Below are 20135 nucleotides of genomic sequence, written 5' to 3' on the forward strand. Positions count from 1 at the left end.
TCAACCTCCTGTATAGCTACGTCCCCTCAGGCCTAGTGCCAATTGACTCTCTTGCTTGCCTTGCTACCTCGCTCGCTCGCCGGTCCACTTGACAGTGCACCGTGCTCACTTGCATCGGCATCAAGAGACTTCTCACGGACATAACCACTTGGTGTCTAGGCCTCGTTCCCGACGGAACTCGGACTTCGACGTAACAGAGCGGGTCGGAGGACTCGCTTCACTGGCTTCTTGGTGGTGGTCTTGCCGCTACCACTGCCGGACAGAGCGTTGTCTTCATCACCGGAATTCGTCCTGGCAGTCCTCGTCACATCACGACTCTGGCTCCTCGCCCTCTTCTTCGGCGTAGCGGTGGTCCTCTTTGACGGCTCCGGTGCCGCTGATGTCGCCCGCCTCGTCTTGGACAGCGGTGGCATCGTGGGGGTCGCAAAAGACACTGCCTTCTTGGTGATCGAACGTGTCTTTCGTACATCTGAGTGATAGTGAGTAAATACGTTTGGCTGTGATTACCGATGGCACACATACCTTGAAGAGGGGTTTCCTCCTCGCTCTCGTCGTCTTCTTCTTCTTCGTTACTGACATCGTCATCGGTAGTCACCTCTACCGTCGTCGCCCGACCCTTGCCTTTCTTGTCTTTGGTCGGCTGTTAGCGTAATTCGCAACGTCATGCCGGCACAGTACGGTACTTACGCAGGCTTTGCCGGTTCAGCAGGCTCTAAGAATACAATTAGATCTATTCTGAATGATCTTTTCCAGGACTTACTTTTGATGGCCCGTGACATCCTCAGGTTAAACCTCTTGTGTGCCCCCTTCACAGATTTTGCAGTCTTGGAACTCACGTCCGTTGTCGTAGCACCGGAAGCCGTCGGAGAAGTGGTACTCTTCGTAGTACCGGTAGTCTTTGAACTACCGGTAGTCTTTGAACTACCGGTGTTCTCGGTAGCATCGCCAATCTTCGGAACCCCGGCACTCTTTGTACCCTCGGTGCCCTTCGCAGCTCCGGACTTCGTGGTGCTCGACTTGTTAGCTCCTGGGATAAATCATTAGTGGTACTACCGATACTGAACAGACATAAAGTGCACCATCCCCCGTCGACTGTGAGTCTGTCACTGTGGCTTCTACTCAAACCTGAGATTAGAAAATATGGATGGGAGGAAAGAAAGCCGGATGCTTACCAATGTCACACCAACTAAGGTCGACGTCCTGCTCCAGCAAGAGTCCAATCTGGCCGTGGTCATTACTGACTATGTGCAAGTCGAAATTGTACCTAGCCTTCTGAGTAGCCGCGGTGTTAGCAATGGGTACGATTTCGAATGGAGACTCGGTGTATCCAGCGACGTGCCGGGATTTTTCGTACTCGTAGAAGGCGCCGAGGGTGTAGCGTGGCCAGGTGTTTAACTTGAACTGCACCTGGAAGTTGTAGGCCTTGTCGAGCGCAGCGAAGAACATATTGTACCAGTTCTTCATATTCTCGTGCCCGAGCTTGGTCTGACACGGACGGCGAGAGAGCGTGTAGTGGATTTCGGTGACGGCATGGCGCACAGTCAGCATGTCGCTCTCGGAGGGGTGGGTGGACATGTCGGGAGATGTTCGGTAGCAAGGCAAAGAGTGGGATGCGGTGATAAGAAGGTAGAGGTGCATGTGCAGATGGTCAACTTGGTGGTTGGAAGTGGGAGAGTTTGAACACAGCAGGCGCCACGTCTTTCAACATGCCATCGTTGACATAAAACTGCTCCGATCTGTATCGGGATCACACTCGGACGTCGGTCACTGCCGACAGTCAAACCAAACATAATTCATCCCTCCTCCTCACCCCTCTCGCACGATTTCAACCTCCCCCTTTATCTCAATCCACGCCACTGCAAGAAAAACAATGAAGTACAACCTTCGAGTCCTAGGTAATGTGCATTTGTATAGTCCCACAACCAAAATCTAATTCCCTGTCCTGTCTAGTTCCATCACCGGTCAGCGGTAGGTGCCGGCAATGCCACGTCTGCACACACGGCTGACGTCGGTTGCAGATGCTGAAATCAACACCCAGTACGAGGACATCCTCAACGTGTCCTTCGCAAACTGGGAGACAAAGAAAGCGCCAAAGAAGTTGACCCAACAGTTAATCCCCTCAGAGGTGACGACTGTCCGCCAGCTTCTCAGCCGGCAGTTTTGCTCTGGGGTGGCCCCACGGCCGTGGGCTGCCGGGAGCCCGCTCTCGTATTCAAGCACCCCACCGGTCGCCGCGGAAGACCTGCCGCCTTGGGTCTTCTGCGTGGACCACTACTCTGCCGACACTGCCGTCCACATACCGAAGGATGATGCCGTTCTGGCATTACCGAGCACCTTCCGTTCGGTAATCCATCCCGGCGATCGCGGCACCCCACTACCATTCTGGCTCTTGGACTTGTGGCGACGTCTGCGCAACATCCATACGGTTCGGTCCAATGTCGAGCGTGGACTGGAGTGGCTCAGCGAAGTTGGACGACAAGAAGAAGTTGACAGAGCGGTCATCAAAGTACAGACTGCCCGAATGCTCAACCTGCTGGCGTTGCTGCACCCATGGTGCGACCTCTTCTCGCATCTGACCACGGACGACCGTGACCTCAACGATGAGTTGATCGACGCAGTCGTCGCTATCATGATGTGTCATACCGACCGCCTCACCCGCCCCCTCCACGTCTATTCCCCTATCGTGACGCAACTGTCACTGGTAGACTTGGTCAATCTCTTCGGCAAACTCGCCGCTCGAGGTGACTTCGCTACTGACAGCATCATCTGCCTCCCGTGGTATATTGGCGGCGAGTGGGTGTTCGTACTCATCAACATGGCAAGTGATGACATCAGAATCGGTTATTGCATCCCCCAACACGACCACGATGGCTTACTTGAGATCGCCATGCGCACTGCGATCTGGATCGCTCACACAGTGGAAGTGTCGGTGCGCCAGACTCGCACCGACTGGATAGTGTGCAAATATCAGTGTGGGGATGAAGATCAAGAAGCCTCCGTCTTGTCTGGGCTTGCTATCGCTGTAGGATTTCTGAAGAACATTTTGGAAGGGGTGACGGTTTTCTCAAGCGAAACAGCACAAAGACATCGCATAGAAGTCCTCTTTGCCATCTTGGACCACCACCCTCATGTGAGTCTAGATGAAAGTCACTCCTACATCTCTAAACATGATATCATTTTCAGAATCCGGTCATCTTGGAAGATGAGAAGCTGAGTCTGTGGGAGTCGCAGGACACAGTACGGAGTGGGTCGTTACCGGCCACTTCCGACGGGGAAGATCTCCGCTCGGCATCACCGGTATCGCGCTCGGTAGGCTCCGCCGGCCCGGGATCCCCCTCCCCACCGCCAATCTTCTCCCATACACTGGTGACCGATATGGCGCCTCCTCCGTCACTCCCAGTCTTTACGCGTACCCTAGTACCGGCCACTTCCAACCAGACTGATCGCCACTCGGTATCACCGGTACTCCCCCCAATCCGCCCTGCCATCTTGACTGGCCCCTCTCCACTGGCAGTCTTCTCCCAGACACTGATGCCTCCCTTGACAGTCCTTTCCACATCGCCGCCAGTGTTCATGCGGACACTCGAACCACCGTCGTCTTCCTCGACCGCTACATCACCTTGGGATTTCGATTTCCAGAGTGGCAAGCGGCTTTCTGACCTGTATGGCGGGTTAGTAGACCCCTTTACGCCCCCAAAGGAGGTCACATACATGATACCTGGGTTCTTCAGTGGATTGGGCCAACTGGACACTTCACTCAGGAGTGATGACCGCCCAGTACCGCCGGAATCCGCCTTGGTCGCTGCGCCAGTCTTCTCCCGGACACTGGCACGACCCTTGACAACCCTTTCCACATCGCCGCCGGTGTTCACGCGGACACTCGAACCAGTGTCGTCTTCCTCGACCACCCCATCAAAGCCATTTACCCCCCCCCCCCCCGGAGGGTAGAGCCTGATGGGTGGTAGTGATCACCACGGGTCACCCCCGGGTAATTTTGAGTTGACCCGGACCCGGACCCGCGAAACCCGGACCCGTGAGCTCACGGGTCCGGGTACGCTCGGGTACGGCGCTTGATACCACAGGTCAGTCACGTGTGACAACCCAGTGTCGAGCTGGAGACGGCGCTTGACATGCGCATGCATGGCTGCTTGGTCGCCTCGCAACATCCCCCATCCTCCCTCTCCCCGCCTCCCTTCCTCTGCTCCTCTACTTTCTGTCAACCCCCAACTCTCTGTTAAGGCTTCCAGCGCGTCATACCGCCTCATTCAAACTATCTTGGCGCATTTGAGGAGCTGTAGTGGAGGTGGTGTGGCAATCACCGGCTCAGTGGGAGTGCGATAGACAGGTGCGCTCTCATACCATTGTTCAATTTGTGATGCGGAGGAATGGACGTCCTCGACTGCCTCTGGGCCCACCACGAGTCCACCTCTGGCTGGCCTGTCGAGAGCCGCGAGAACGTGTTCACCCTCTGGCTCTACTGGTTTCCCCTCACCCGGTACGTCCTCATTCTCTTTGTGCTCTCCCCCGCGTTCATCCCCCCCGCACAGAAAAACTCGCCGTGCACCTGGCACCCTCCACGCCAAGCTCGCGAAGCAAGCCCGGCCGTACGCATGTACGGCTTCCGCTACCCCAACCACGTACGAGCGGCACTCGGTCGAGACCCTGTGTGTCCCTACATGGCGACTGGGACCGGCGCGCAGCGCTCTGGGACTGCGTGCAAGGGCGAGAGGCGTACGGGCGCACGTGGAGCGACTGGCTGACGAGCCTGAACGTGCGGCAGGAGAACAACTGGGGGCGTCGGAGGACGTGCTTTGACTCCTGGACCCTCGGTGTGCCCCTCGGTGCCGGCCCCAAGGGCAAGGTCACCCCCAGCTGTCCGTCCAGGCTCTGGCCAGGTGAGTTTCCTTGCCTTCTGTGTCCTCTTTCAGCACTCATACGCAACCCTCCCTTCCGCTCCCTTCGTCGTCTCGCCTCCTCTCCTCTCTCGTCTCCGCCCCTCTTTCGTTATCCCCCCGGCACGCATGCACGCACGCACGCATGACGCACAGACCCCCGTCCGATACGCGCAAGCCTGGGGCGCGTATGCGCTCTACGGCCGCGTCTGCCCCTGGGACGGCCTCGTCATTGCCGTCCCCGTCCAGATCCCGCCAGTGCGGCAGCGGCGCGAGCGGCACGTCGACTGGGACTGGCGCGCCGCGATCAGCTCACGAGCCTCAGCACCCAGCAGGAGAACTACTGGTAGCGGTGGACCGTGGTGGGCCTGCTTCGACCCCTGGGCCCACGGCGTCCCCCTCGGTGGCCCCAAGTTCACACCCAGCTCTCTCTCCGGGCTTTGGGCGGGCCACCACCTTGTGAGTGTTCTCTCCCCTCCCGTGGCCTCTTATCATGCTCACGCTCTGACGGCATGTAGGACCCAGACGTGGACGGGCACGCGCTCGCGGTGCACTCGTACCCGTTCGACGCGAGGGTCGAGAACACGCCGTTCTCCGCTGTGGCCCCCGCGCTCTTCTTCGACCTGCATGAGCACTACTACATGTCCCCCGCCCTGCCCCTCCCGCTCTGGGAGCTGAGCAACGCGATGGACGAGGGCGCGCTGAACGCGTACGCCGTCCAGCACACCGCGCGCGCGCGCGGCAGGGCATGCCCGAGGAGTGGGTCTACGAGACCTACATGGAGGGGGAGAGGGACTCGCACAAGCCGGAGACATGTGAGATGTGCGTGGCGAACAGGGAGGAGGCTGGCACGAGCATGGATGCAGACGCACACCGCTGACAGACCGGGGCGCGAGTAGTGGGGCGGTGGGGGGCTGGAGAAGGTGCAGAGAAGGGCGAGGTGCAGGGGAGATGGATCCTCGAGGCCTCACACATACGCCTGGGGGGAGGGCTCATTCGTGCGCCGTCCGTCGAGCGTGGCTCTCTCGATGCGGTTTGCGAGAGGATCCGGAAACCGATGCGACACGTGTACAGGTGAGCCCCGTCGCCTTCGCCTTCTTGTGATTGTGATTGCATACACCAGAACGAGCTGCACCGGCGCGTCCTCGCTGCCACGCTCTCTCTGTGCTCCCGTTTCCGGCGCGCGCGCGTCCTCCACCACCATGACGTCCACGAGTGGGAGCGCATCTGCACCGGTGCGTCCTGGCCGCCACGCTCTCGGCCTGTATCCGTGCTTCCAGAGCGGGCGTCCACCGTGGCGTGCGCGGGGCGCGATTACATCCTGCGTGGGCTTTGTGCGCATATTGCACGCGGCCCCTGCTCCTCCATATCCTGACTTGATTTAATACTATCTATTACATGTACAACGCATCCTTTTTGGTTCACGGGTCAGTGGGGGTTCACCCTGCGGGTGCATGGGTCAGTCGAGCCTGACCCGGACCCTTACCCGTGGCACCCGACCCGCCAACCCACACGGGTGGCCCGCACCCGTGGTGATCACTAAATGGGTGGTGTCTCGTCGTCCTCCCCCCTGTCCACAGTTACGCAACCGCTGGCGCGCTCCTCCAGGCCCGACTCTCCACTGTTGGAATTCACTCAGAAGCTCACCATGCCCGTGACTGCCGAACTGTCTCCTCCGGTATTCAGCCAAAGGCTTGCCATTCCGTCGACGACATCCTCTTCGCAGCCGGTATTCACCCGCACACTCGAGTCGCTGTCGGCATCCTTGACCGTCCCAGGCCCACCACCGGCTTTCACACGAGGGCTCGCCGTCGAGTCCAAACCGATGTCGTCACAGCCAGTATTCATGCGAACGCTCGCACCTGCTGACGCTTCACCACCGGCATTCATCCGGCAACTGGCCCGCCCTCCAACACTGACCTCCGCACCACCGGTGTTCACTCGCACACTGTCCAGTGCTGTGGAACCTATGCCACCGGTGTTCGCACGTAGGCTGGCCGTCCCTTCAACCTCCTCGTCCTCACCCCCAGCTTTCACGTGCCAGCTGGCGAATCCTACCATGGGTCCCACCGATGAGAAGATGAATATCGAGGAGCCTGGGCATTCAGTTGCTCCTCCCGCCTTCAAACGCTTGTTGAAGCACGTTTCCGAGCGTGAACATAGCGCGGACTCATGATACGGAGGTTAAATGACACTGGGTTTTTTCTTGGTTTGTGGAGTACTGCAATGTTTCGAATATGCTTTCGTATTTTGTAATGGACTAGCTATGTGAACACAGAACCTGACGTCTGACGGTATGTTTCAATTGTATGATGAGCAATACCGAACACATTATCGGTATCAATGATTACTCAAAACCATGTGCGCACTTGAACCTGTGGAAGACCCGGAAAGGAGCCACACTTGAAGAAGACACAGGAGCATGGCATACACTAGTCTTACTACGGGTTAGCCTCAAAATACAGGATAATGAAAGGGGATTGAGCAGGCAGCAGTACTTTCCGTAGCCCAACGGACCAACCGAAATATGCGGCAATGTACTCCATACACCACCGTAATTCCGATGTTTTCTGGCTGACAGGGCTCGTACAGCCGTCTTGGGCGGGGGACACACTCGTACAACCTCGGGTAATAACCAGGATTTCCTGGTTGTAGAGCTGTACTTGTTCTTTACTCGTCACTTGAATACGGCTACTGATAGGTCGCGTTTTATTACCACCACCACGGAAGCCCTTAGGGAAACATCACCTGTCCATGCATTTGCAATACCGAGGCCACTGCCGAGATTGCCGTGGATAACCACAATGCCGGTGTGTGCCGCCTTTGGGGAGCTCGTACAACCGTCTCGGACGGGGTACATGCTCGTACAAGCTCCGGCAGCGTTTGCATCGCCACGGGGTAACCACCGCACATACGGCCGTAAAACAAGTCGGTATGTGCTCAGAACGTCTGTGGCTACGTACTACATGCATTACCGCAATTCCGGTACGTGCCAGCTGAGGGAGCTGGTACAACTGTCTCGGACGGGGTACATGATCGGAGCTCGTACGACCGTTACCGACAGTCTACATGACCGGAGCTCGTACGAGCTCGTATCACCGTTACCGACGGCAACATGAGGGGGTCATACCGCCGTTACCGACAGCTACAGAGGGGGAAGGGGGTCTATATTGCAACTAACTAGGCTAATATTCAAGGTGGGTGTAAGACATGAGCCATGTAGGCGACATGCAAGATGTGGGCGAGTGATATGCAGGCAACAGGAGTGAGGTGGGAGATGCGGGCAAGATAGGCGAGGTAGGCAGGCGAGCCGGGGCGATGTGGGATGAAGTGTATGCAGTGACAATGACAGCATAACAGCGATATGAACGAGCGAGAGAGTGAGCGTGGGACATGGCACACTCCAAATGTTCGTACCTGACCGGCTTAGCGGCGAGCTCCTCAGAGTGAGTCGAGCTTGATGATTGCCCTGCGGATCCCTGTAAGTGGCAGTCAATATCCTGCGGAGGACCTTCGTGAGCGCGGTGGAGAGGAAAACCCGGCACACCGTGTAGAACGCGTGGAAGCACAGGTCGTGGGCTGCAGACGCACGGGCCGCAGGCCTATGACGCGACGGATGAAGAGGCGAGAGCACTCGGTCAGAATACTTGGAATCTTAGGCACGAAATAAACTCACCAGGACACAGGGACTGCAGTGTTCTGCACCTGAACTCATCCGTGTACAGCTTGCGGTTTGCAAGCCCAACGCAGCATAACAGGCACCAAAGGTTAGTTGGTCTTGCTCTGGATTTGATGAGGAGCAGAGGGGCGCTCACCTTGAACGCAGGCGACGTGGGTGAGGCGGGCGAGGCAGGCAAGGGTGACATGGGCAAGGGGGATGGGCAACGAGGGCGAGGGTGAAATGGGCGATGCGCGGGCGAGACAAATGATGTGTGGGCAATGTTGATGCGGGTGAGATGTGGACGAGGTGGGGGCTAATGCGGGCGACGAGACGTGGGTGAACGTGAGCGCAGTGGGTAGGATGGACGAGATGCGGGCGAGGTGGTGACGCTCGGGTGAGACGGACAACGTAGTGCGACACATGGGCGGTGCGGAGGCGATGCAGAGTCAACACGGGTGGGTGATGGGTGCGACAAGAACGACAAGGCAGCTGAGATGGGCTAGATGGGCAAGCCTGCCAGCATATGCGTGCAGCGCGCAGGTCCGCTATGAGCCCCGAGAGGCTGGTGGATGCTATACGCGCTGATGATGCGCTCATCGCGCTCGCTCAGATGGAGGAGGCGTGGGAGGTGGGCAGCGAGGGGGAGGGATCTGATGGGTCCCTGCCCTCGCTTCGGACTCTGTCCGACATCGACACTGATGAGAACAATGAGGGGTACGGAGAGTGCCAATAAGCAGGAAGGTGTTATGTCTGAGGGCTTATTCCAGCTGGAATACGACCTAGGCGCCTTGTGGTTACGGTGGCGATGCTCAGAGCGCTTGCGTGCTATCGAGCGAGTGTGTGAGCGACAGAGGGTAGATTGCGCGTAGTCAGGTAGACGTGGTAGTACAAGAGGAGATTCAAGTCTGGGGAGGGAGCGCTCAGAGGTGTCGTCCTTATATACAGGGGAGAGCGGGGGGAGTCATATTATCTGCGAGTCACAACGAGTCCGTATGAGCTAGTCCGAGTCGCTATGACCTACGTTGACTAGGAGCGATCGGGGAGTCACAGCGCGGCAGAGTGAGTAACGATGAGTCCGTATGAGTCAGAGTGCAATCAGCAGGTCTTTTACTGTCATGTATATCGGAGGAGCGGGGTTATGGGTGGAAATTAAATGGGGGGTAGCGTACTAGCGTCCTTGATCGTAACAGAAGGCAGGTTGTGTACAATGTATTACCATTCAGTCTATATAGAATTCTCAGTGCGTGACCTTTGGCGTGCGGATCTGCAGATGGAGCCGTAGACCCACCATTTTTGGGACACCTCAATCTGGAGCTGCAGCGATCCGGAGCTGCATGAGCCGGATCCACACGGATCTTGATCCCCGGCTCGATTTTGCGGCTCAACGTGGCTCGACCCCCAAAGTGACCTGGACCTGCATGCAGCCTTAGGTCGGACGAGGGTAAAGGCAATCGATACGACGCGGTTGGTCCCTATGGGCACCGGGAGGCGAGTACAGATGGACGTGGGGGAGAACGAGGTGGTGGGGAAGGGCAAACACGTGAGGCGAGTGCGGGACAAGGGACGATGGCTATCTACACGATGACTAAGCACAAGTAAGGTACGACCGAGCTTGCCATACACGTGAGCAGATTCCAACACAATGTTCGCCTTCGGGGGATGGTCAATTGCATTTAATCATGTCCATCTTACTCACGGCGAGCACAGGTGATTTCCCTGGTGCATCCGTTGCGATAGCCTATCGGCAGCTACAGATTCATCTGGATGGATCTGGCGATCCGTGATGCGCGCCCGTGGAGACACGCCTCAGTGGGCGGCAAAGACGCGTGGCATGCATCGTGTCCCTCCCCTTCACCGTCCTTGCTCTCCTCCACCACCCTCGCTACCCCCAGCCTCCCCGCTCTGCCCAAGCAGACGATAGCGACCATACGGTCGACTGTCGCCTGCTATTGGACCCCGGTGTCACCAGGTGACACCGACCTTCCCTTCTCCGACCTCCCTCGACCTCGATCCCACCCTATACCCACCTTCCCGACCGCACTCAAAACAAACACACCACACGAGGACGCCCATACGGACGTCCACAGCATGGAGATTGGAATAGGGGGCCGCGGCAATGCACCGCGGCGCTCGTTGGTGATGTTGGACGACAAGCCGCGACTGCGGTATACGTCCCGGCCCGGACGAGTTGGGTCCGGTGCGTGCCATATGATCTCTCTGTTCGTATCATTTCGAAATGTCCTTCGTACCTGTACCTTACCTTTCCGTACTCGCCCGAGTCACATATACGCTCTCGCACGTTACGTACACCTCAGTCTTCTTTCCCCCCGAGACTGAGGTGAGCCCTGCATCCGTATACTCTGTATTCTGGACTACGCACTTACTCGTTACCTAGCTCGTTCGCCCTGCGCTCTCGCTAGGTACTTACCTTTAATATCATTAGTCTTCTTTCCCCCCGAGACTGAGCTCGTTCGCCCTGCGCTCTCGCTAGCTCGCCAGCGCTCGTACCTGTTGACAGGTTATGAGCCCTGCCTCGACCATGGCTTCCTCGTATCCCAAAACTTCTTCCTCAAGTGGATGGGCGTCCTTCGGAGTCCCGCGCCTTGCTTCGGACGGATCAAACTGGATCATGTACAAGAACCAGTTTATCTCCGCTGTCCACGCAAAAGGCTTGCGGCGCTACCTTGAAGGTACGGACCGCCGTCCCAACCCTCCTGTGCTTCCCACGTCCATGCGCACGGTTCCGGCCGCGTCTGGTGCGATCAGCCGCTCCGCGTCAGCCTCAGCGGCGACACGGCCGCGATCAGGGTCACAGTCGACAGCCGGCGGTTCCACAACCACCGTAACCGCATCGCCCACTCAAGGAAGCACTCTCACACCGGAGGAGGAACAAGAGAAGTACTACGAGGCGCTGGAAGAGTACGAGATGAAGGTCGACAAGTGGACGGCTGCCCACAACCAAATCAAAACCCTTCTCTTTCAGACCCTGCCAGAGGATCTCCGACTCGAGATCACCCCGCTCACGCTAGGGAAGGACCTTTGGGCCATTGTCACTACTCGCTTCGACCGACAGGGCACGTTCGTGCAGGCAAACATCCTCCGCCGCATCCAGGCACTCCATTGCGAAGAAGGCGCAGACCCCCGACCTGTTCTCAATGAGCTCGCACAACTCAGAGCTGAATACTTTACGGCCGGCGGCTACCTAACAGGCGACCAGTACGTTGTCTACATACTGTCTGTCCTCCCGAAGTCGTACGGCCAGACCATCCGTGCCATCCAAGCCTCCACCTCCATATCGAGTATAGCCGTCACCCCAGAAGCTCTCCTCACCACCCTCATCGACATCGCCCGTGACGAGCACGCCATGAGCGGGAGCTTGAGTTCGAGCACCGCCGTTGCTGCGGCCGCACGCCCCGAGGATCGGTGCCATAACTGCAACAAGACCGGCCACTTCAAGGCCGACTGTTGGAGCAAGGGAGGAGGAGCTGAGGGGAAGGGCCCGAAGAAACGAGGACGAGGCAAGGGCAAGGGGAAGGCAGGGGGAGAATCGGCAAAGTCAGCCGTAGTTGAGGAGAACGCGAGCGAGGGAGCATTTGCTTACCTTAGCGTCTCAACGGACTTCGCGCGCGTCGCCCAGAACACGGCCGGCCTCACGCGCGACACTCGCCTCCTTGACTCTGGGGCAAGCTGACACTTTGAACCTCATCGCGAGAACTTCAAAACGTTCCGCGATATCGCCCCGGTCCCTATCCGCTCTGCCGACGGCCGCATGTTCCACGCTAAAGGAGAAGGAGAGGTTCTGGTCAGCGTCATGTCGCAAGGGAAGCCGGTCGACTTTACCTTGCGCAACGTCCTCTTCGCTCCAAGCATGCCCCATGGCCTCATCTCCGTCAGCCGCATCACCAAGGCGGGCGCGTCTGTCCACTTCGAGAAAGGCGGATGCCTCGTCAAGACGCCGACAGGAGCGACGGCCTGGACAGTCCCTGAGCGGAACGGCATCTACCCTGTTCAGCCCCTTCCACCGAAAGCCGAACACGCGAAGGCCGCACGCACACCTGTGGTTACCCCAAATGTAATACAATACCCCAGGAACCTGCAAAACTCGTTTTGCTAATCCCCACCACGTTGTCATTGTACTATATACTCACCAGGGCATTGTAATAGGCCCTAAGTCTAATGAAAGAGTGTTCCCAGCCTTGTAATAAGTCAATATCATAATGAAAAGTGTTCCCAGAGCTGTAATAAGTCACAATTCTAATGAAAGAGCATCCTCAGAGCTGTAATAATTCAATATTCTAATGACAGGAACCTCCCAGCCTTGTAATAAGTCTATATTCTAATCACAGGGGCCTCCCAGAGTTGTAATAAGCCCCGTTTCTAATGACAGCATGTCCCTAGGGCTGTAATAAGTTAATATCTTAATGAAAAAGTGTTCCCTTCTTTGTAATAAGCCTCGTCTCTAATGAAAAAAGTTCCCCAGGCTTGTAATAAGGCCACATCTTAATGAAAAGAGTTCCCATGCCTGTAATAAGTCAATATCCTAATAACAGCAGCCTCCCAGGGCTGTAATAAGTAGATATCCTAATGACAACAGCCCCCCAATCTTGTAATAGGTCCCGTTTGTAATGACAGAACATCCCCAGGGTTGTAATAACTCACGTCAGATACGGTCCAGCTATTAATAGCTTCATATCATGGCTGGCCTGGCCAGCTATTAATACCTGGTATACAGGTACCCTACCCTGCCCTGCAGCCCCCCAATTGGGTGAATAGCAGCTGCCTACAAGATAACTATCAATAGCAGTGGATAGCAGCAGGTTCCTGCAGCTGGAATAGGGTGTAATAGCTGGTTCCCGCACGTAAACGGTAGGGGTTGCACAGCTGGGTGGGATAGGAAAATAGCCAGGCACTATATATGGATCAAAAGAGGCATCATGTAGCTTCCAAACGCATCCAAGAGCATGCCATTCGGAGCAGTATTGGCGGAGATACAGGTGTACCCCTGTTTTTGCTGATGGGCACATCCACTAGAATTGGGAATTGTGGATGGAGCCCCTCCGTTCTTTTTGCATGGTGTGTGGTTCTCTCTCCAATAAATGGGATTGAAGTCCGATCGCGAAACGATGCACACAATCTGTATTAGATCGCTGATTACGCTTCAGCCACAGCACTTTTGATGGCTTTATATCTCTGCACCACATTCCCCGATAAGCATTTGGTTTGTTGCAGTCTCTTACATACGCATATGAAAACACGCTCTGGGTGTCATTTGGACGTGAAACACTCTGAACATGTCCCTGCGCATCTGCGCACATTCAACACCCCTTCATTCATAGCTCCACAACCGTTGCTCCGATCGCCACGCTGCTTGCTGCAACCATTCGGCATTGTAAAGCTCAACCGAAATCATGTTTCGAATCTCTTATCGCACATCTGATAGCTTTGGTAAACCCATATCTCACCTTCGGTTTACCCCCTGATCGGAGGCGACTTGTCAGTGTGATAGCAGCACATGTACCTGATCTGAACTCAGATAGAACACAGCTTCAAGACGCAAAAAGAATCTTGTTGATCGGCCAAGAATTGGCTGAGATGTCACAGGGGGGCCTAGAATGCAGTACTGAGCTGCAAAGTGTGGCATGAAACCTTTACACATAACACCCACATATGCATGTATGAAGTGATGTACTTACCCCCCAGTATGGCAGTGATGCTCAATCAAGTTCAATAGCATACTCAAACATGTTCCATGAGTCATTCCACCATTTTAACGGCTGTGTGGGCCCAATTGCAGGTTTGTGTGAAGTGAGAGGTGCAGCTGTGAAGCAAAAGTGCACCCTGTTTCTACTACAGATGCTATATCTTGCTGAGTTACTGACCGAATTTCATGATTCTTGTTGTGTATGACACATGATGTAGAGCGCAATCCAGATCTGTGATGTTCTATGTTATCAGATGATATGTTATAGCCAGGAAGAAGAATTGATGGGAAGAAAGATAAGGATGTATATGTCTAAAGTGTATGCTGATAACAGTTCCGAGAGTTGTATCAGTTTAGGCAGTAGAGAATGAACGTACTGCAGCAAGCAGCGTGGCGATCGGAGCAACGGTTGTGGAGCTATGAATGAAGGGGTGTTGAATGTGCGCAGATGCGCAGGGACATGTTCAGAGTGTTTCACGTCCAAATGACACCCAGAGCGTGTTTTCATATGCGTATGTAAGAGACTGCAACAAACCAAATGCTTATCGGGGAATGTGGTGCAGAGATATAAAGCCATCAAAAGTGCTGTGGCTGAAGCGTAATCAGCGATCTAATACAGATTGTGTGCATCGTTTCGCGATCGGACTTCAATCCCATTTATTGGAGAGAGAACCACACACCATGCAAAAAGAACGGAGGGGCTCCATCCACAATTCCCAATTCTAGTGGATGTGCCCATCAGCAAAAACAGGGGTACACCTGTATCTCCGCCAATACTGCTCCGAATGGCATGCTCTTGGATGCGTTTGGAAGCTACATGATGCCTCTTTTGATCCATATATAGTGCCTGGCTATTTTCCTATCCCACCCAGCTGTGCAACCCCTACCGTTTACGTGCGGGAACCAGCTATTACACCCTATTCCAGCTGCAGGAACCTGCTGCTATCCACTGCTATTGATAGTTATCTTGTAGGCAGCTGCTATTCACCCAATTGGGGGGCTGCAGGGCAGGGTAGGGTACCTGTATACCAGGTATTAATAGCTGGCCAGGCCAGCCATGATATGAAGCTATTAATAGCTGGACCGTATCTGACGTGAGTTATTACAACCCTGGGGATGTTCTGTCATTACAAACGGGACCTATTACAAGATTGGGGGGCTGTTGTCATTAGGATATCTACTTATTACAGCCCTGGGAGGCTGCTGTTATTAGGATATTGACTTATTACAGGCATGGGAACTCTTTTCATTAAGATGTGGCCTTATTACAAGCCTGGGGAACTTTTTTCATTAGAGACGAGGCTTATTACAAAGAAGGGAACACTTTTTCATTAAGATATTAACTTATTACAGCCCTAGGGACATGCTGTCATTAGAAACGGGGCTTATTACAACTCTGGGAGGCCCCTGTGATTAGAATATAGACTTATTACAAGGCTGGGAGGTTCCTGTCATTAGAATATTGAATTATTACAGCTCTGAGGATGCTCTTTCATTAGAATTGTGACTTATTACAGCTCTGGGAACACTTTTCATTATGATATTGACTTATTACAAGGCTGGGAACACTCTTTCATTAGACTTAGGGCCTATTACAATGCCCTGGTGAGTATATAGTACAATGACAACGTGGTGGGGATTAGCAAAACGAGTTTTGCAGGTTCCTGGGGTATTGTATTACATTTGGGGTAACCACAGGTGGCACGCACCTCCCTCCCGCTTTCCGAATTCCACCGCTGCATGGCGCACGCATCGACCCCAACCTTGAAGAAGATGGTCGACGACGGGGTCGTGACAGGCGTCGAGTTCTCGTCGACAGAGGCACCGTTCTGCGAAGTGTGTCAGCAAGCGAAGCAATCACGCGCACCCTTCCTGCAAGAACGCTCGAGTCCTCGCGCAGCGAACTACGGGGATCGCGTCCACTCGGACATCTGGGGACCGCCGGACATGCAAGGCATTCACCACGAATGCTATGCGGTCACGTTCCTCGACGACGCCACGGACGAAGCTGTTGTACACCTCATCAACAGCAAGGACGAGGTCTTCAGCCGGTACAAGGCGTACAACGCCTGGGCGAAGGCGCATCGCGGCGTCAAGGCCATCAAAGAGTTCCAGTCGGATCGCGGCGGAGAGTTCATGAGCGGAGAATTCAACAAGTACCTTGAATCAGAGGGTACTGTCCGCCGTCTCACCGCGCACGACTCGCCGCAGCAGAACGGGAAGGCCGAGCGGCTCTTCCGCACGATCTTCGAGCACGCGCGCGCACTCCGCATCGACGCCCGCCTGCCGAAATCGCTCTGGCCTGAAGCCGTGAAGCACGCGGTGTGGGTACGCAACCGCGCGACCACCCGGAACACGCCTGGCTCAACCCCACATGAGCGCGCCACAGGGAAGAAGCCCGACCTCGCGCGACTTCCTCGCTGGGGCGCGCGCTGCCACGTACTACTGGAGAAGCCCCCCAAGCTCGACTCGAAAACAAAGCCAGTGCATTGGATCGGCTACGACACCCAGAGCAAGGCCCACCGGGTCTACTGGCCCGAAGAGCGCAAAATCTCGGTGGAGCGCAACATTGGCTTTGATCCAGCCGACTGGGGCGTCGCTGACGCCGGCGCATGGCTCGAGGGGGAGCAGAACAGTGATAACGCACCTTACGAGCCGTCTGCGCCGTCCACGACGACCCCCACAACCCCCTCCACGGTCACTCCTGCACCTGCTGCACCTACCACAACACCACCCGCAGAAGAGCCACCCGCGAGCGCCGAGACACTCCCGATAGAGCCCCCCGCAGACCTTCTACAACCCATCGAGCCGCCCTTGAACCAAGAGCCGTCCGCCGAGCCGCCGTCCGTCGAGCCGCCGCGCGAGATAGCCGAGGTCCCGCCGCCGAATGAGGGTCGCCCCCAGCGCAATCGCAAGCCGACGCAATGGCTGAAGGACTTGCAGAGCGGCGCGGGGACGACTGGTGGAAGAGGAGCCCAGCGCGTCCCGCCCTCCATTGGAGGAGAGACAGCGAAGACCGCGCTAGAGCCCGAGGACGAGGGGGAGCTTGAGGGGGAGCGGTCCGCACTTGATGGTGAGCCGATCTTCGCGTTGGCCGCCCTCTCTTCCGAGGACGAGCCGTCGTATCGCGAGGCCATGGCAGGACCGGAGAAGGAGGAGTGGAGGAAGGCGATGAAGAGTGAGATCGAAAGGATTGAGAAGATGGGAACGTACGAGCTGGTTGAACGTCCGCGTGACGCGAACGTAATCAGCTGCGTTTGGGCACTTCGCAAGAAGCGTGACGAGCATAACGAAGTCACGAAGCTCAAGGCTCAACTCTGCGCGCAAGGCTTCGGTCAACAGTATGGCGTCGACTACCACGAAACTGCTTCCCCCACTGTCCGATTCGCCACTGTCCGCATCCTCATCGCCATCGCCACTCTCCTCCAATGGCCCATCATCCAGATCGACTTCAAGAACGCTTACCTCAATGGTGACCTCGAAGAAACCATCTACATGCGTCAACCCCACAGTTTCGAGGTCCCCGGTCGCGAATCCTGGGTCTGGATCTTGAAGAAGTCGCTCTATGGCCTCAAACAAGCTGGTTTACAATGGTACAAGGTCGTCCTGGCGCTGCTATTAGGCCTGGGCTTTGAGTGTAGCCAACTCGACCCCGGTCTGTTCCTTCTCATCTGCGGCGCCATCCAAATCTTCATCGTCGTCTGGGTCGACGACTGCGCAATCACTGGCAACAACCGCCGTGCCCTCCAACTCCTCGCCTTCGAGATCAAGCGTCGCTACGAGATTGAAGAACTCGGCGATGTCCGCTGGCTCCTTGGAGTGGAGATCACCCGCGACAGCGAGCTTCAGACCACCTCGCTCTCGCAGAGCGCTCTCGTCGACACCCTCCTTACCCGCTTCAACCTCAAGGACGCAGCGCCGGTCACTGTCCCCCTTGACCCGCACTGCAACCTCTACAGGTACGATCTCACCCCCGAGATCCGCGCCGTGATGGCCCGTCGCCCCTACGCACAGCTGGTGGGCGCTCTCAACTATCTCGCCACCGCGACGCGCCCCGACATCTCCTTTGCGGTCTCGGTCCTTTCGCAATTCATGGCCGACCCTGCTCCACTTCACTGGGAAGCCGCAAAGCACGTCTTGTGCTACCTCAAGAGCACGCGCGACGTTGCCCTAACGTTCGGCACCCGCGACAACCCGCATGGCCGCGGCCTCTTCGTTTACACGGACGCGGACTGGGCCTCACAAGAGCACCGTCGTTCGTACACCGGCACGGTCGTCATGCTCGCCAGCGGCGCTGTTAGCTGGACCGCGCGCAAACAGACGCTCGTCGCGCTGTCGTCGACCGAGTCTGAGTACATCGCGTCATCAGACTCCTCGCGCGACCTCCTCTGGGCTCGCCACCTCATCGAAGAGCTCGTCGCCTCCCTCGTTCGCGGTCCCACACCCCTTTGTTGCGACAGCCAGAGCGCGATAGCCCTTATCAAGAGTGGCTTGTTCCATCCTCGGACCAAGCACATTGCGGTACGCTACCACCACATCCGCGACATCGTGCGGAAGGGCGATGCCTCCGTCGAATACTGCCCGACGAACGACCAGGCCGCGGACCTGCTCACCAAGGCTCTCGTTCGGCCAAAGGTGGAGTTCCTCTCGCACCTGATTGGACTCCGCCGTCGCGCTTGAGGGGGAGTGTTGGACGACAAGCCGCGACCGCGGTATACGTCCCGGCCCGGACGAGTTGGGTCCGGTGCGTGCCATATGATCTCTCTGTTCGTATCATTTCGAAATGTCCTTCGTACCTGTACCTTACCTTTCCGTACTCGCCCGAGTCACATATACGCTCTCGCACGTTACGTACACCTCAGTCTTCTTTCCCCCCGAGACTGAGGTGAGCCCTGCATCCGTATACTCTGTATTCTGGACTACGCACTTACTCGTTACCTAGCTCGTTCGCCCTGCGCTCTCGCTAGGTACTTACCTTTAATATCATTAGTCTTCTTTCCCCCCGAGACTGAGCTCGTTCGCCCTGCGCTCTCGCTAGCTCGCCAGTGCTCGTACCCGTTGACAGGTGAGTCCTCCACTCAGTCCTTCTGCACTCCCGATGCCCACCCATGTCCCCTGCCTACGACAGACCGAGGACGTCCACCCTGACGTCCTCCTCCTCCGAGCCGCTCTCCACCCGCTCTCCTCCGTCCGCGTCGCCCACCTGCGCCATCCGCCTCTGTGTCGCCCTTCTCGCCCTGCGCCGCCCCTGCCTGCCGCCTCCTTCGCGCCGCCCTCCTCTGCCCGTGTCACCCGCCTCCTCCGCATCACCCTCCTCCTCCCGCGTCGCCGCACTCCTCCACGTCGCGCTCCTCCACCCTCGTCACTTGCCTCCTCCCCGCACCTCCTGCCCGCGCCGCCCTCCTCCGCGTCGTCCCGGCCCAATCACCTCCGACGCCTGCGTCGCCTCCTCCGCCCGCGTCGCCCGCCCTCTTTGCTCTGCGCCTCCCCCTTCGCATCGCGTGCCCCCGCCCGCGTCGCCCACCACCTTCTCCGCCTCGTCCCGGCCCTCCGCGTCCCCCGCGAGCCCTCCGCCTCACTCTCCTCTGCCTCGCTCGCCTTTGCGTCGCCCGCGTCCGCGTCTCCCGCATTCACGTCGCCCTCCTCTGCCTTGTCCTCTACATCGCCCTCCGCCTCCTCGTCCTTCTCTGTGCTGCCCCGCTCCCCCATCAGTAAAAGCCGCCTGGCGCTTAAGTCCTGATGTTACTTACCGTTTCGCGTTCAGTGCTTCAAGTCGTGATCAGACCTGTCAGGAGTGGTAAGGAAAATTCAGGATTCAAGGGCTGCACACTCGGAAGGTCGGTAAATCGCTTAATTCAAATACTAGTACACTTCGATACAG

General features: G+C 56.8%; 2 protein-coding genes across 2 annotated transcripts; one reads left to right on the plus strand and one right to left on the minus strand.

The window, feature by feature from the left end:
* Positions 1-309: 309 nt before the first annotated feature.
* BXZ73DRAFT_107769 (uncharacterized protein) lies at positions 310-1575 on the minus strand (the record flags this gene model as incomplete). Its single annotated transcript, XM_048017000.1, has 6 exons — positions 310-458; positions 523-630; positions 837-903; positions 960-1027; positions 1080-1115; positions 1173-1575. The coding sequence occupies 6 exons, from the start codon at positions 1573-1575 to the stop codon at positions 310-312; spliced, it is 831 nt and encodes a 276-aa protein (XP_047871571.1).
* Positions 1576-1870: 295 nt separating this feature from the next.
* Positions 1871-7068, plus strand: BXZ73DRAFT_82587 (uncharacterized protein; the record flags this gene model as incomplete). The annotated part of the gene is made up of 14 exons (XM_048023741.1): positions 1871-1895; positions 1951-1968; positions 2019-3130; positions 3184-3888; positions 3949-4051; positions 4384-4495; positions 4548-4612; positions 4701-4895; positions 5071-5351; positions 5411-5651; positions 5792-5966; positions 6016-6127; positions 6325-6350; positions 6501-7068. 14 exons carry the CDS (start codon positions 1871-1873, stop codon positions 7066-7068), a joined length of 3738 nt encoding a protein of 1245 aa, XP_047871572.1.
* Positions 7069-20135: the final 13067 nt, after the last annotated feature.

Source organism: Epithele typhae, assembly GCF_022376455.1.
Source record: "Epithele typhae strain CBS 203.58 chromosome Unknown BXZ73scaffold_124, whole genome shotgun sequence".
NCBI lineage: Eukaryota > Fungi > Basidiomycota > Agaricomycetes > Polyporales > Epitheliaceae > Epithele > Epithele typhae.